A 16,315-nucleotide genomic window follows, 5' to 3' on the forward strand; every position below is an offset into this window, starting at 1 on the left:
GCTCAGTTCAGCTCATCGTGGTCAGTTGTTCTTAGATTGCCATAGAAAGTATTTGGTACGGTTTTATTGATTATATCATAGTAGATAAAAGGAGTTAAAGCTGCGTCTTCATTCTGCATTTTAGAGGATGGCCTTAAACGTGATGTGTGATTATCTCATTTAGTCTCTGATTTTATTTTTAAAAACTGGCTACAGGCTTTAATTTTTTAAAAATTTATAGCCCAGGAGAGAAATCTCCGGAGACCTCAGGGGAAATGGCTTTGTCCACAAGCAGTGTGTTAGATTCTGATAAAATGTGTGAGTTAATTTGTATCTACATTTTTATCTGTTAAAGGTTATAAAAACTTAGGGGAGCTTTGGGGGGTTTTACAGTTTTTTTGGTCTGTTTTTTTGGGGGCAGTTTTGATTGTTTCTTAAACAGACTTTTAGTGCTCCTAGAGAGCAAGAATGAAAGTGTTTTGGACAACGATGCTTCAGCATAGGTCATGAGGCAGGAATTAGATCAAAACCATAATTTTGTGGGGTTTTTTTTAGTTCAGTGTTTGAGAACCCCTCCGTAACTTGTTACTGGGACAAGTCCTGAATGGGAACATGTCCCGACCCTGCCTGCAGCCGGCTCTCTGCCCTCTTTGGCAGCATTTGGCTGCCGTTTGGGATCCCTGATTTTTCCGAGGGTCCCGGGCCCCGAGCGCTGCAAATGGCGGCGGCGTGGGGACTACAACTCCCAGGGTGCTCCGCGCAGCGTCGCGTCGACGTCATCACCGCGCCAGGGAGTCTGAGGAGCGCGGCCCCGGCGGGACGGGAGCGGACGGAACCCCGGGACAGCCCCGGCGGGACGGGAGCGGACGGTGCCCCGGGACAGCCCCGGCGGGACGGGACGGGACGGGACGGCGAGGGGCGATGGCTCGGGACGGCGAGGGGCCTCCGGCCAAGCGCTTCAAGGCGGCGCCCCCCGGCACGCAGCCCCAGAGCGCCGCGCCGCCCGCACACGTGCAGCGCCGCTCGCTGCCCATCTCCGGAGCCCGCGGCCCGCTGCTGGCCCGGCTTCGCCGCCTCGACACCGCCATCCTCATCGGTGAGTGCCGGGCTGTGTCCCACGGAGCGGCCTGGGCTGGGAAAAGCTGCCCAGAAACGGTTGGGGTGCAAATCTGAAGTGTGGTGAACAAGGAATAAAATAACTTTTGTGCTTTGGCAGCCGGGGTTAAGGCAGCCGGGGACCTCGTTTTTATGGAGAAGGCAGAGGTATTTCCCTCTCCTTTTGCTATCTCCTCTTCTGAAGACTCTCCTCACTTACATTTTCAGGGTTTTTCACTGATTTTACTGTGCTTTCTGTGAGTGCAAGCTAAAAAGCTTTTTGTCACTTTCAGGAGCTGAAGATATACACCTTCCCACCTGGTAGGCTAAAGACTCAGCGTTTGTTGTAATTAAATGAAAAATGCTTTGCTTGTCACTCCTATTACCGTCACGCCCCAGACACTTCACCTCCAGGGAGGCTGGAGTCGGTTTCTAAAGCGGAGTGTGGCTGGAGAGCACCTGGGTGGAGGGAGCTCTGCAGAGGGGTGAACCAACAGCAAGGGGAGGGCGTTGGGTGGCATCTCTGACCCGCCACCGCTTTGTGGTTGGACTTCCCTCCCTGTCTTCAGTTTCCCCATCCTCAAATAGGGCTAAAAGTTGACATAAAAAACCGAGTTTGACAATGCTATAACAACCCTATTCCCTTGATGTTCCTCAGGAGAAACGGGCTCGGGGAAGACCACTCAGCTGCCTCAGTACCTGTACGAGGTGGGGATTGGGCACCCCGGTGTCATCGGTGTGACCCAGCCCCGCAGGGTGGCAGCTGTCACCCTGGCTGCCAGAGTCGCCGAGGAGAGGAGGACGGAGCTGGGGAGGCTGGTAGGTGGATCCACAGGTTAACTTTGGGTCAGTGCTGCACTGGGGATGGGGCCCTGTCAGGCTTTGTGGGTAGGATAGTAACCAGCCACAGGGGTGATAGGCTTAATTTCATGGTTAGTTTTGGGGGCCACAATATAAGGAGGATATAAAAGTTGTAAGAGAGTGCTCGAAGGTGTGACACAAAGATGGTGAAGGGCCACATAACAGGGATGGCTGAGATCACTTGCTCTGTTCAGCTGGAGAAATGGAGAATTTGTCAAACTTCACCAACGTCTGCAACTTCCTCCTGAGAGGCAGCTCCAGTTTCTGTTCTGTGACCAGTGACAGGACCTGAGGGAACAGCTGGAGCTGTGTCAGGGGAGGTTTAGGTTGGATATCAGGGAAAGGTTTTTTTCCCCCAGAGGATACTGGCACTGCCCAGGCTCCCCAGGGAATGGACACAGCCCCAAGGCTGCCAGAGCTCCAGGAGTGTTTGGACAATGCTCCCAGGGATGCACAGGCTGGGATTGTTGGGGTGTCTGTGCAGGGGCTGGACTGGATAATCCCTCTGGGTTCCTTCCAGCTCAGGATGTTCTGTGATTCTATAATTAAAGGAATGGAGAAAAATGTCTCTTTACCTGCCCCATGACAGGGTGAGCATGGTCTGTCTCTGTGGTATTGTACTTCTTGATTACTATCTGGGCTGTTCCATTTGAAAAAATACCGATTCATGAACAAAAAACATTGTGCTCTCTCCCATTCCTCCCTGTACCAGAAGTCAGTGTCAAGGAGAGCAGAGGGCTGAATTTGTGCAGGTCAGGGGGAGATTTCTCCAATTTTCTAGATTGGAGGAGGGAGGCTTCCCCTGCATAAAATCCTTGGAGAGCGTGGAATCATTTCTAGCAGGGAGAGGAAGGGAGAGAAGGAAACTTGGGGGCATTTGTGATGTATTTCTAGTTAGGAAGATGCCAACTAGAGATGTTGGGAGTATCATTTGGTTGGCTTCCTGGATTTGGAAGATGAACTGCTCACAGACAGCAGATAAACCACTCTGCTTTCCAGGGCATCCATGCACTTCTGCTTGCCTCTGCCCAAGGCAGTGACCGGGGGCTTTGTAGTCCTTCCTCGTGGCACAATGGCAGTGGGAAATGCCAGTCTCTGTGCCCATGCTCCCCCTGTGCGCCTGTCTTGGTTTAGATAGACAGGTGTCTGCCAGGGAAGTTTGGAGTCTCCCTTGGAATGTAAGCCTCTGCCCCCCTTTCCAAATTATTATAAATTTGCAATTAAAAGGCTGTCAGGCAAAGATTTTGGGAATAGGTATAGCAGTTCTTTACTAGGGATATGAAAACTACAAATGTTGTAGTACAGAAGAATAAGCAAGCGAACAAACAAACAAGAAATCCTAGAAAACCCTGACAGGGTCAGAGATACAACCTGACACCTGTTGGTCAGGGTGTTGGGAGCTGTCCAGAGTAAGCCCTCCTGGAGTGGCAGATGTGGTTCTGTTGGAGTAGGGATGGTCCTGTAGAAAAAGGGTCCAGTAATGGTGAGATGGGTCCAGTCTTCCTCCAGGGATCCAGTGGAAAAACTGGATGACTGGTGACACTTGTGGCTCCTTTTATCTAGGTGAAGATGGTTTGGCTCCTCCTCCCCGGGTAGAGCATCTCACAATAGTATGATGTGATGTGTCACGTCACTGGTGAGCTTTAACTGTGCATTAACAGAAGATAGCCCCATGGGGGGAGTGGAAGAGTGAGCAGAGATAAGAAACACTGCTCCACCAGGTTTTAACAGCTGGCTTGTTATCAGAGAAGGCAGTTACCCCCTCCCTTCTGGAGTTACAACAAATAAAGAAAAAAAATCTCCCCAAACGGGTTTCAGTAGATGGACTAGAATAAACATTTTTTCCTTTTTTGGTTACAAAACCCAAGACAGCTCCCTTCCCCAGGTGGGCTACACCGTGCGCTTCGATGACTGCTCGTGTGCCGAGACCAGGCTGCGGTTCCTGACGGACGGCATGCTGCTGAGGGAGGCCATGGGGGACCCTCTGCTGCACAAGTACAGCGTGCTCATCCTGGACGAGGCCCACGAGAGGACCATCCACACTGATGTGCTCTTTGGAGTGGTCAAAGCCGCACAAAAGAAGCGAAAGGAGCGGGGCCTGCGGCCGCTCAAAGTGTGTTCTGGGATCTAGGGGCTGACGGGGCCGCTTGAGGGAAATGGAAGTGTGGGGACTAAACAGATGTGCAGACTAAAGAGAAAATCTGGGAAGTGTTTGCTCAGGTTGGGCAGTTAGACACTGAGGGATGGCAGTGAAGGGTGGTGTGGGGCTGGGCTCTGAGTGCCCTGATCATCTCCTGGAGCCTTCCAAAGTGTTTGGAATTTCAGCCTTGGCCGTTTTTCTGTTCCTAAAAAGTCACCTTAAATCTGAATCCTTAAGGGTGTCTGACTTAAGATGTGTGGGCCTGATAGGACACCTCTGAACAAGGTATCTGGTCACCACCCATGATACATTTTTTCCACAAAAGCCTCTTGGGTGTGAGCTGTAGACTAGACAGAGTGCTGGGGCGGTTTTGGCACTGCTGCTGAGATCACTCCAGGTGCAGGAGCTCTGGCTGATGCGACAGCTGTGGGATGTGCTCATTCCCAGGTAGGCCACTGCAGATGGGGATGGGTGGACATGTCAGGAATTTGTGTGAAAGCACATTGGCTTTGCTGGAGGGGCCTGGCAGGGGCCTTGCATGGTCTCATTCCTCACACAAGCTCCTTCTATCACACCAGTGTTTAATGCTTGTGTTAAAAAGCTGATGGCTTTAAGGAGGGGAAATCACCCTTCTGTCCCAAAACCTGTGAGCTGTTCAGAGCATGGTTCTCAGGATCCAGAAGCTGACTTTTGCCTGGCCCTGACTCCTTGGTGTCCAGCTGGATGGAAGCTGCAGTGCTGACCCATCCTGTGCTCCCCCTGAAGGTGATTGTCATGTCAGCCACCATGGATGTTGACCTGTTCTCCCAGTACTTCAATGGAGCTCCTGTCATCTACCTGGAAGGCCGGCAGCATCCCATTGAGATCTTTTACACCAAGGAGCAGCAGAGTGACTACCTGCAGGCAGCACTGGTGTCCATCTTCCAGATCCACCAGGTATGAGGGTCTCTCCCTGTTTGTGTCCCTCTGGGGCCAGGGATTGGTGTTTTGTGCCAGGATGTTTGACTGCCAAACACCTGGATTGTTGTGTTGTTTCATTAAACTGCATTTAGTGCTTTGAAGTTGTTGCTGCTGTTGGGATTTGGGACCTGTATGTCCAGGCTGGAGCTGCTAAGCAAAGCTCTGGTATGTCAACTCATGCCTAAAACCTGAGTGCTCCCCTCACCTGAGTTCTCTGTACCTGGATCCTTGCTGGCTCTCTCTGCCTGACCTGGACAGTTATTTGAGGACACAGCAATTCCTCCATCCTTTTAACACTCGATCCCTCAAAATGTGATTTACTCTTTGCCTCTGGTGTATCCATTGGGAATTCTGGCTGTTGCATACCTTGCACCATGTGTGTCTTTTCTTTCTTCTTAGCCTGCTTCAGTGACTTGCTGCCAGAGCCACATCTCATTACCATCTCAGTTCTCCTTTTCTATCCAGACCCTCCTAACTTGTTTTTTCCTCTGGCTCCAGGAAGCCCCTGCATGCCAGGACATCCTGGTGTTCCTGACTGGTCAGGAAGAAATTGAAGCAATGACCAAAACCTGTCGAGACGTTGCCCAGCATCTCCCTGAGGGCTGCCCACGGATGACAGTGCTGCCCCTTTATGCTTCTCTGCCACACTCCCAACAACTCCGTGCCTTTAAACCTACCCCTGAGGTGAGGGAACAACACCTGTTACTTGTGTGCTTCCATGAGTCTTTGGAAGAAAAACTTGGACTCTAAGGGGCTCGAGCAGTCTGTGCTGATAGTGTGCATTAGTCTCCGTTGGCTTTAGGCTCAGTGGTTCCAGTGTGATATAAGACACTGCAACTATGATCCAGTGGGTCGTGTGGGATCATAAAAATAATGAAGGATTAGAGGGAATGAAAAGGGCGCGGGAATTTAAATTTCCCCCATTTCATAGGAATTTTTTGTCCATATCACAAAAAAGCTACAACAGCTAGTGGGGGAGATACTGAGAAAGATGAAATGAGAATGTTTATCTGGGCCGTAAGAAAAGGAATTTGTGCTGCCTCAGGTTCTTTTGTACCTACTCAGCAGATAAAGAAGAACACAAATGTTGTGCCAGAAATGAAACCAAAATTGTTGAAAGATGTATTGAGAACAGCTGTTCTGTGTATTTTATTACAAATACTAGCACATGTTTTTGAAGCTGATTAGAAACTGGAGATTGCCTTAGTTTCTGAGAGCTGGCACAGCAAGCTGAGTTTGTGCTCACAGTGTGGGGCAGGGCTTGGCCCACAGTGGCCAAAAGCAGCAGAATTTCTGTGTTGCAGCTGCTCTAAGGTGTCCTTGGCCTGGGTTTGATTTCCCCAGGGCTGTCGCAAGGTGATCCTCTCCACCAACATCGCAGAAACCTCCATCACCATTGCGGGGATAAAATTCGTTGTGGACACAGGCATGGTCAAAGCCAAGAAGTACAGCCCTGGTGAGGAATTCCGAGGAGGAACACAGCCAAGATTGGATTTGGGTTTGTAGAAGTTACTGGAGGCCATAAGCCGCACTCAAAACGCTGTTTAAATGAACGTCCTGGGTGTGGGGTGTGGGGTTTGGTGGTGGTTTTGGGGGTTTTTTTGAGTATCAGCCATGAGGGGGTAAAAATCTGTCAAATGTGAATCTCCTCTTCATGACACAGCATGGGGTAATTCACTGTGCTCCACAGTGCTGAAGCAAGTGAGCTCTGAGCTGTATTTGAATGGCAAACCCTAGGAGTTCTTACTGTGAATCCCCAGTGTTTTCCAAAGCCGTGCCTTGCACAGGCACTGGCTGAGGTGATGCATTTCCACGCCCAGAAACTGGCCTGGAAGTGCTGGCAGTGCAGCAGGTGTCCAAGGCCCAGGCTTGGCAGCGCACAGGGAGAGCAGGGAGACAGGAGAGCGGCATCTGCTACCGGCTCTACACAGAGGAGGACTTTGAAAAGTTTGATGAAATGACAACGCCTGAGATACAGAGGTGAGGACAGAGCCATCACACTCCTTGCCACACCTCATTTACAGCTGGAGCTGTGGGAAGAGCTGAGCAGCAAAACTAGGGGGTGATGGGGTGACTTGAGAAAAAGGAAAGTGTGGGGACTAAACAGAGAAACTGGGAAAAGTTTTCTCAGGGTGGGCACTGAGTCTCCAAACACATGAGACAATAGTTCTCCTGACTGTCCTCCAGAAGACTTTCCTCTTCCTGGTTTAGGAATTTAGGCTTCACCAGCAGCATCAGACTAGTCTCTGTCAAGCTGCAGCACAGGCCTGAGAGTCTCATCTCAGCCTCTATGATAAAAAAAGAATAAAATAAAAGAACTATCTCAGTTGTTTTTTTCTGCCTATGCAGGTGTAACCTGGCCAGTGTGGTGCTTCAGCTCCTGGCTCTGAAAATTCCCAATGTGCTCACCTTTGACTTCATGTCCAAACCATCTCCTGGTAAGTGGCTACAAGGGCAGCCTTGGGGAGAAAGAGCAGGGAGCAGTCTTGAGTCATAAGGTGTCATAACAACACAACATGAAGGTGTGCCCTGACTGCCAAGGGAAGCCAGAGGAAATGGGGAAAGGTGCTTGTTCTCTTGGATAGAGGAGGATAAACCACATTTTGGGACCCTGATTTCTCTAAATGGGAAGTACTTGTCCCTCTGGCCAGGGGAGGGAGGCAGTGATGGAACCAGCTGATCCTTCACATCCCTCGGTGGGTGGCAGGAGGCCTCACAGCCCAATGTCCTTGTTTTGGCAGATGCTATTCAAGCAGCAATTGATCAGCTGGACCTGCTGGGAGCTGTGACCCAAAGGGAAGGTCAGCTTGTCCTGACCCCCCTGGGAAAGAAAATGGCAGCCTTTCCACTGGATCCAAAGTTCTCCAAGGTAAAAAATTGCAGAAAAATAAACTTTTTACTCAATAGTACTCATCTCTGTACCACTGATGTTTTCTCTTTCAAACTCCTTAAACAAGGTGTGAAATTTGGGGTGTTTGCAGCTGTGCTGGTGTATTTGCTGTACATTAATGTACATAGTTTACAGCCCTTTTGCTGAATTGCTTGTCATTTGTTGTTAAATTCAGGGAAGTTTTTAAAAAGGGAATTTTTTTCCTCTGGCACCTCTGAGGGTGAACAAGGCAAATTTGTTTGCAATTTTCAGGATTGTTTAGCAGGTCCATGAAATGTCTGTTGCTGCAGTTGGTTTCAGTCACTGTGTTTGTACTGCGTATGCACTGGTCAGTCTCAGGAAGGAGCCTGGCAGTTGCTGTTTAAGGTGCTTGGTGAGCCCATCACAGGATTTACAGCTGTTCCTATGCCCAGATGTTTATGAGAGTGTCCTAAGCAATGTTTGGTCGAGTTCCTGGGCTGCCAGGGAGCAGAAAGATCTGCCCAGCTGAAGTGGATTTGGTCGAGCAGAGATGAGTTTTGTTGTGTCTGTGCAGGCCATCCTCCTGTCCCCCAAGTTCCACTGTGCAGAGGAGATCCTGACCATCGTGTCGCTGTTATCAGTGGACAGTGTCCTCCACAACCCCCCTGCCCAGAGGGATGAGGTGCAGGCTGTCAGGAAGAAATTCATCTCCAGCGAGGGGGATCATCTGACCCTGCTCAACGTGTACAGGGCCTACAAGAATGTCAATGGAAACCAGGTGGGATGACCTGAGGCTGCCAGGGCTGTCTGAGCTCATGGGGTGAGGGGCTTTTAGCAGAGTGACACCTGCATCTTCCGTGGCTGGTGCCACAGGCATCCTCCAAAGCAGGGAGAAAAGAGGACTCATCTTCACAGCTGGAGGAAGTTCAGTAGCAAAGGTTCCTACAGAAAGCTCTGGCAAAGCTTTTGTGGGGCCGGTTCTGTAATCACAGCCAGGGCTCTTCCTTCTCTGGCTCCAGCTGGAAGCAGAAGGGAGTGGGAGAGTGTTGAGACTTGATGATAAATATCTGGACATGTTCTGTGACAGGATTCATTGGAAAAACACGGAGTGTATTTAAAAGCAGATTTGGATTTATCCCACCCTATCAACCCCTCATACTGATTTGTGGATCTGTGGACTCATGCACCCCATTCCTTGCAGCACCTGTCATTCTTACCTCATTTGTTTTCACCACCTGTGGGATAGCAGGTGCTGTTCTGCAGCTCTTGGTGGCCTTGCAGAGCAGCTCTGAGTGGGGAAAGAGCTACCACATGCTGTTTCTGAGCACTGTAGGAGGGATTCTAGACACAGAGGAGTAAAGGGGGATAGAAATATGACCAGGAAAGGGATCAGCACCTTTTCTCTGAGGCAGAATGTAAGGGGGATTCTGCTTTTCATGGTATCCAAAGGCTGTCATGCTCCTGGGGTGAAGAAATATCCCCTTCTAACTCCTAGTGTCTCTGCTGCAGGGATGGTGCAGAGAGAACTTCATCAATGGCAGGAACATGAAGCTGATGGCAGAAGTCAGAGCTCAGCTCAGGGACATTTGTGTCAAGGTAACTTGCTTCCATATTCTATTTCTCTGTTTCACCTGTTGGTATTTTCCTGTTTGTCCCCAAACTGATGTTACTGTGCACCAGGTCCCAGGAGTGAGAAAATGTGGGGCTGTTTCCTCTAAATAGCTGGCTAAAATTCCTGACTGTGCAGTTGCATCCCAAAATCTTATAGCTGCAGGGCTTAATGGGTCAAGGAGAAATGGGAAGCTCTGAAGAAGACTTCTCAGGGAAAGGACAGGTTTTCCTATGGGTTTTTCCTGTTCTAGTGCAGGTGGGACTGTGCTCTGTGTGCCATGGAGTGCTGTCAGCCTCGGCAGCCTGTTCTGGCTGGCTTCTTCATGGAGTCAGGCATTCAGTGTGACAGCAGCTTCCCCTCAGTGCTGTTCCTGCTGGGCACAGCGTGGGAGCCGCCACTGAACCCCTGGCAGTCTGTAGTGACATGGGAGCCACCATCTGGGGTTCATTGTTTTGTGAACGCTGGTTGGCACTTCCAGAAGGAGAGTGACGATCCAGTTTGCTGGGTTAGCCTAGCATCCACTCGAGCTGAATTCCCAGTTCTGACACAGGAAAATCCCCCAGCATTTCTGAAGAGAGCCCAGTGAGAGGTGGGGCTGTGTCCCCAGCAGGGCGCAGGCTGTTCTTCCTCACTGCTGTGTCTCCCAGCTGTCGCTGCCTCTCGAGTCGTCCCGCGGGGACACCACCAGCATCCGGCGCTGCCTGGCCCACAGCCTGTTCATGAACGCGGCCGAGCTGCGGCCGGACGGCACCTACGGCACGGTGGACTCGCACCAGGTGGTGGCCATCCACCCCTCCTCGGTGCTGTTCCAGGGCAGGCCGGCCTGCCTGGTGTACAACGGGCTGCTGCAAACCAACAAGTGCTACATGCGCGACCTGTGCGTGGTGGACGCCGAGTGGCTGCACGAGGCCGCGCCCGAATACTTCCGCAGGAAAATCAGGACAGCCAAGGACTGACCATGGATGTGGGACTGGCTTCGCCTTGAAAGACTTATTTTTTAAAAAAATTTTAATGGATATATGTATAACAATTTTTTTTAATATAGGCAGGATAATTGGAGCGTGCTTAAGGAAGGGGAGGGGTATTTATTTGGATTGAATTTTGTATGTTTTTATCCAGAATAAAGAAGTGGTGGTGAAAATCCGAATCGTGCATGTTGTTTTGTGAGGCACAGAACGAATGATCTTGGGACAGTTCAGGATCAGTCCTGGTGTTTATGGTTCTCATGGGAGTGTGCTCATTGTCAGCAGTCTGGGCTTAAAGATGTGAAGGCAGCACAGTGAATCTGTGGAATGGACTTTGCCATTTACAGGTGCAGTGCTTAGATGCCTGCGGGCTTTGGGAGCTAAAATTCTGGTCCTTTGGTGGGGTGGTACCGATTTGATGGGGTGGTACAGATGCTCTCCTGCTCCTGCCGTGCAGTGAGCAGCAACTGCCCCTTCTCTGCTTCTCAATAGTGGACACTGATGCCAGCTTTTGGACAAAGCAAAGGCTTGGTGCCAGGAAACGCTGCCTTTGTCAGTCTTTCGTCTACAACACACATTGCTCAAGGAGCAAAAAAACCCCCAAACACTCATTTTTTTCTTTTTCTGAGGAGACCACCACGCTCGGACCTGAACACTGGCAGACCGAATTAGGAGTGGGCTGATATCTGGGATAAAACTTGTAGCATGTCCCTCACATTCCTAAAGCTCTCTTTGCGCCTTCACTCGAGAAGGCAATCTGTACGGGTGCTCTGTCCGTGCCATCCCTGCCCATTCCATTGTCAGGGATCCCAGGAGCCAGGCAGCGCGTTGGCACGCTCGGTCCTGCCGGAGCCGGGACTCGAACCCGCGGTCCTGCCGGAGCCGGGACTCGAACCCGCGGTCTCCCCGGTGCCGGGACTCGAACCCGCGGTCTCCCCGGAGCCGGGACTCGAACCCGCGGTCTCCCCGGAGCCGGGACTCGAACCCGCGGTCTCCCCGGAGCCGGGACTCGAACCCGCGGTGTCCCCGGAGCCGGGACTCGAACCCGCGGTGTCCCCGGAGCCGGGACGCGAACCCGCGGTGTCCCCGGAGCCGGGACGCGAACCCGCGGTGTCCCCGGAGCCGGGACGCGAACCCGCGGTGTCCCCGGAGCCGGGACTCGAACCCGCGGTGTCCCCGGAGCCGGGACTCGAACCCGCGGTCTCCCCGGAGCCGGGACGCGAACCCGCGGTCTCCCCGGAGCCGGGACGCGAACCGGCGGCGCTGGGGCCGCGCGGGGCCCGCCGGGGCCGGAAGCGGAGCGCGGTTCCGGGGCGGGCAGTCCTCGCCCGCCGCTCCGTCCGGCACGATGCTCCTCGCCCGCTCCCTGCGCGCCGCCGCCGCCGCGCTGCGCCCGCCGCTCCCCGCGCCGCGCCGCCCGCTCAGCTCCGCGTCCCCCCGCGCCCTGCTGCCGCCGCCCGCCGCCGCGCCGGCCCTGGCGCGCTCGCTGTGGCAGCTGGGCGGCGGCGCGGGGCGGACGGCGCTGCTGCGGCCCCGCCGGGGCTCGGCCGGCCGCGTGTCCTGCGGGTGCGGCGGGCTGCACACCGAGGGTGAGCGGGGACCGAGCGGGGCCGCCCTTGGAGGGCGCGGGGAGGACACGTGCGCTGAACCCCCCCCTTCCATCCTGGGAAGCACGTGGGGCGAGGGGGGCTTTCCTTACTCCCTCCTCTTTCCCTAAGGCAACTCCACCTTTCCCGTATCCCCCTTTTCCCTAAAGCACCTATTTCCCTAAACTCCGTCATTGCCTAAGCCCCCTTTTCCTCTGCACCCCCTTCTCTACCTCCTCTTTCCCTACTGCCCCTTCCTTAACCTCCTTATACACAACTCCCTTTTCCCCTACCCCCCTTTCCCTAACGCTTTTTTTTCCAAAACCCCATTTTCCCAAACCCTCTTGTCCTACCTGTCCTTCCCTTAACCCCACCCCCCTTTTCTTAACCCTCCCTTTTCTTACCCCCTTTTACTTATTCCCCTCTTTCCCCCCTTTCCCTAGTCTTCCCTTTCCCTAACTCTCCTTTCCTTAACCCCCTGTTTTCCAACACCCCTTTCCTTCCTCTCCCCTTTCCCTTTCCTTAATTCCCCCCCCTCTCCATAACTCTCCCGTTCCCTAACCTGGTTTTCTTTCCCTGCCAGGAGACAAAGCCTTTGCTCAGTTCCTGACGGATGAGATCAAGGAGGAGAAGAAGATCCAGAAGCACAAGTCCCTGCCCAAGATCTCCGGGGGGTGGGAGCTGGAGGTCCACGGCACAGAGGCCAAGCTGGTGCGGAAAATCGCGGGGGAAAAGTAAGTGGGGTGTGGGAAGGGTCCCCAGCACCTGAGGGCGGGTGGGTCACGGTGTCCAGGCTCCTCCATGTGCTCATGCCCCAAACTGAGTGGTGCAAAGGCTCGCTATTTTACCACTTTGGGCCAAAGTTGCTTTTTTTCTGCACCAGTTTGTTACTGGGTTTTGTGTTACAAAGTTTCCCATGGTCATCCTGTTTTAAAAATTACAGTTCAGTAAAATTTCAAAAGGTGAGAGCACTTGGAGGGAACAGCTTCCCTCAGGTGTGTCTTTTTAACTGGTTTTGTTCACACTGATGTGAATTCTGAACGAGGGCTTACAAGACCCATTCTGATGGGCATTTTTGGGGTGTGTTCAAAAGAATTGTTTGTGTTTCTTTTGCAGGATAACGGTTACATTCAACATCAATAACAGCATTCCCCCCTCAGCTGAAGAAGACACACAGGAACAGCAGAAACCTGATGAGCAGGAGGTAACTTAGCCTTGGTGTGCATTTAATGCTGGGGACACATTAAAGTTGTAATCTTGCCTTAGGGAAGTTGCAGTCTTGCCCTTAAGTTGAGGCTTTTTCTCCCCCTTACTTGATATTTGGGAGCATTAAGTCACAAAATGCAGATTTTCCAGGGCTGCCTGTCCCCTGGCTGTGACATTCCTCTCCACTGCGGAAAGGCAGAGCAGGGTGGGAGGGCTCTGTGAGGAGAAATTGGAGGAATTCTGTGACTTTCTAGCACCTACCAGTGCCAAAAGGAGGGTCTACAGGAGAGTGGGAGAGGGAAACTTTGTACAAGGGAATGGGGTGACAGGTGAAGGGGGGGATGGCTTTTGACTGACAGGGAGTGGGGCTAAATTGAATACTGGGGGAGATTGTTCCCCGTGAGGGTGGGGAGGCTCTGGCACAGGAAGCTGTGGCTGCCCCATCCCTGGAAGTGTCTGGGGTTAGGTTGCATGGGGCTTGGAGCAACCTGGGCTAGTGGAAGGTGTCAGGGAATACCCCATGCTGGCTGGGCTGTGCTGTGGTTGCTTTGGCTCCTGTTCAGATTCCAGTGCTGATGCAACTGTTCTCTTATTTAGCCTGAACTTACATCAACTCCAAACTTTGTTGTGGAAGTAATAAAAGATGACACAAAACAGACCCTTGTGCTTGACTGCCATTTCCCTGAAGATGAGGTGAGTATCACTGTGCCCCTGTTGGATTTAACTGCTTTGTTATTTCTTGCTTTTCAGAATCGGCACAGTATCCAGTCTCCTCTTATTTCTTTATTTTTATTAATCACAAAAAAAAAAGGCTTTATGTTTGCAAGAACAGTGGGGAGGAAATGTTTATGTCATTTCTCACATCCTGCCCTGGCATTTCTGATCAGCTGCTTTTTGGGCTGTTTATTGAATTACAGTAGAGAAGTAGGGATTAATAAAAGGAGGGGAGAAAATAAAATTGAGAGCTTTTGCTCATACTGGTGTTTGTGGTTTATTTTGTAAATGTTAGGAGATGTTTAACAGCTGACAAAAGTGAGACGGACGTGGGAAGACATGTTTAGAACCGCACAGAAGAAGTTTTTATATGTTTGTAAAATTCAGGCTGGTGATTTACATCAGGTCCCTTCTGGCAGCAAAGCTTAGAGCATTACCTGTGTTCTGTGCATGTCTCTGCTTGTTCTCACAGGCACACATTGAGGAGAGAGGCACAGCTTGTCTGGCCCTGGGGCTTTTCCTGAGGTATTCCCAGCCTGGGGATGAGCTGGCTGGGTATGCCCACTAATTGGAGCTAATTGCATGTCTTGAATTTGTTTTCCTGCCTCAGATTGGACATGAAGGAGAGGAGGAAAGTGACATTTTCACAATTCGGGAGGTGAGCTTCCAGCCCACTGGAGAAGCCGACTGGAAGGACACCAACTACACCCTCAACACGGATTCCCTGGACTGGGTAGGTGCTGCTAAAAGCCCAGAGGGCACTCAGCTCACCTCACCTGGCTGTCCCTCTGCTCCTGGGTTGGGAATTTAACCTGTCTGGATGTCTGAGACAGGCACTGCCCCTGCTCTGCCCCTGAGCTGGTGGTTCTGCTGCAGACCCAGGGTGTTTCCTGGTCCCAGGGTTGTGCTCTGCTGGTGGCATTGCCAGGAATCAGGACAGGTGGGTGGAACTTCCTTTCCAGGTTTTATAGGTGGGTTTCCCAGGCAGAAATCTCACTCTGGAAATGCTTCGACACTTGTTAAACGTTTTTTGATCTATGTGTTTAACAGTGTGGCTTATCAGACACCATGTGTAGATAAAGGCATCTGTGTGTGGTATCTCATAAAGTACATTGTGTCCTCGTTTTCCAGGTCTGTTGTTACAGTTGTAACACTAAAAATGTGCACAAGAATCTGTTTTTCTCTTATGTTCTCAATGCCAGGATTTCAAAAGCTACAATCTTCATTTTTGTTTAAAACTGAAAGTAGAAGTCCTAGAGTGTATCCCCTTGAGAAGCATTCATGTTGAAATTGCTCAGTGTGCTGTAGACCATCCCACACTGATTATTCTTTTTCCACCCCTGTCTTAAGACATTAACTTAATCAAAAATGTGAAAAGAGAAAAGCAAAGTTTATGACTGTAACATTTAAGCCTTTCAAACAAACTTGTACATCAGATACCGTTCCAGAGTGTTAGTTCACCCCTGGCTAGAGGGGACAGGCAGAGCTTGGCCTGTGTCATCCTTGACAGACTGACAGACAGATCCTGATGACTTCCACAATCTGGGGATCATCTCCGGGGTGCAGCTCGTTTGTACTGTTGGGTTTGGGTTTTTATTACGTGTTCCATTTCTGTCCAAATGTTCCACCCAAGGTCAGGCCTGCCCTGTGGGAGCTGGGCCTGATCTTCTGGGAGGAAGTGCCAGGGGACATTTTAATGCAGCCCCTACCCAGCTGTGTTCCACTAAGGAAGTTTTTCTGTTCCTTGCTCCAGGCTCTCTACGATCACCTGATGGATTTCCTGGCTGACAGAGGAGTAGACAACACCTTTGCTGACGAGTTAATAGAGCTCAGCACTGCCCTGGAGCACCAGGAGTACATTAAATTCCTTGAAGACCTCAAAAGCTTTGTCAAATGTCAGTAGGTCAGGCTAGGAAGCTTATCCTCAAGTGTGGGTATTCCACAGTGCTGCTTCATCCAGCAATACCCAAATATATCTTCACAGTGGAGACAGAGAGTAAGTAACTTGGAAGGTGGAGAATGGGAGAACAAGGATTCTCACTTGGATTTGGGGATGTGTAGTGATGGTGCAGCCCCAATCAAGTTCTCCAATACGATGGGCCAGAATTGCCTTGCCCTGCATGGGGTTTTTTGTACAATTAAGAGTGAATGTGAAGAATAAAAGCTGTTCAACATATCACTGAAAAGGGTGGTTTCTCTTCTTCCTGCTGTACCAGAGCTGCCATGAAAGGGATGGCAGAGTTTGTCTGTGCTAGAGCTGCTCCCGGAGTGAGCAGTGGTAGTTGCTGGTAAGTCAAGCACTTCTACTTAAACTGGTGCCTCCAATTGTTGTTTGAAGGTTTTAAG

At 51.3% G+C, this 16,315-nt stretch overlaps 2 protein-coding genes across 6 annotated transcripts; both read left to right on the plus strand.

Annotated features, from left to right (window-relative positions):
* Positions 1–249: 249 nt before the first annotated feature.
* On the plus strand, positions 250–10,633 carry DHX33 (DEAH-box helicase 33). Of its 5 annotated transcripts, XM_066201775.1 has the most exons (13): positions 250–836; positions 869–1,075; positions 1,733–1,893; positions 3,821–4,048; positions 4,841–5,011; positions 5,534–5,719; positions 6,380–6,491; positions 6,856–7,015; positions 7,385–7,473; positions 7,777–7,904; positions 8,461–8,664; positions 9,396–9,482; positions 10,146–10,633. In XM_066201775.1, the coding sequence occupies exons 1-13, from the start codon at positions 584–586 to the stop codon at positions 10,452–10,454; spliced, it is 2,295 nt and encodes a 764-aa protein (XP_066057872.1). In that variant the 5' UTR covers positions 250–583; the 3' UTR covers positions 10,455–10,633. The 5 variants fall into 5 exon arrangements, with proteins under 5 accessions (XP_066057872.1, XP_066057870.1, XP_066057869.1 ...); XM_066201773.1 differs by having other exon boundaries at positions 686–1,075; XM_066201772.1 differs by lacking the exons at positions 250–836; positions 10,146–10,633 and adding an exon at positions 10,049–10,127 and having other exon boundaries at positions 843–1,075; positions 6,380–6,533.
* A 1,178-nt stretch (positions 10,634–11,811) lies between these two features.
* On the plus strand, positions 11,812–16,145 carry C1QBP (complement C1q binding protein). The gene is made up of 6 exons (XM_066201980.1): positions 11,812–12,052; positions 12,633–12,783; positions 13,166–13,253; positions 13,853–13,948; positions 14,580–14,702; positions 15,723–16,145. The coding sequence occupies exons 1-6, from the start codon at positions 11,812–11,814 to the stop codon at positions 15,870–15,872; spliced, it is 849 nt and encodes a 282-aa protein (XP_066058077.1). The 3' UTR covers positions 15,873–16,145.
* The last annotated feature ends 170 nt before the right edge of the window (positions 16,146–16,315 follow it).

The sequence above is a fragment of the Chamaea fasciata genome, unplaced genomic scaffold, assembly GCF_029207755.1.
Source record: "Chamaea fasciata isolate MVZ Bird 193981 ecotype frontalis unplaced genomic scaffold, bChaFas1.0.hap1 SCAF_21, whole genome shotgun sequence".
In the NCBI taxonomy this organism is placed as follows: domain Eukaryota; kingdom Metazoa; phylum Chordata; class Aves; order Passeriformes; family Sylviidae; genus Chamaea; species Chamaea fasciata.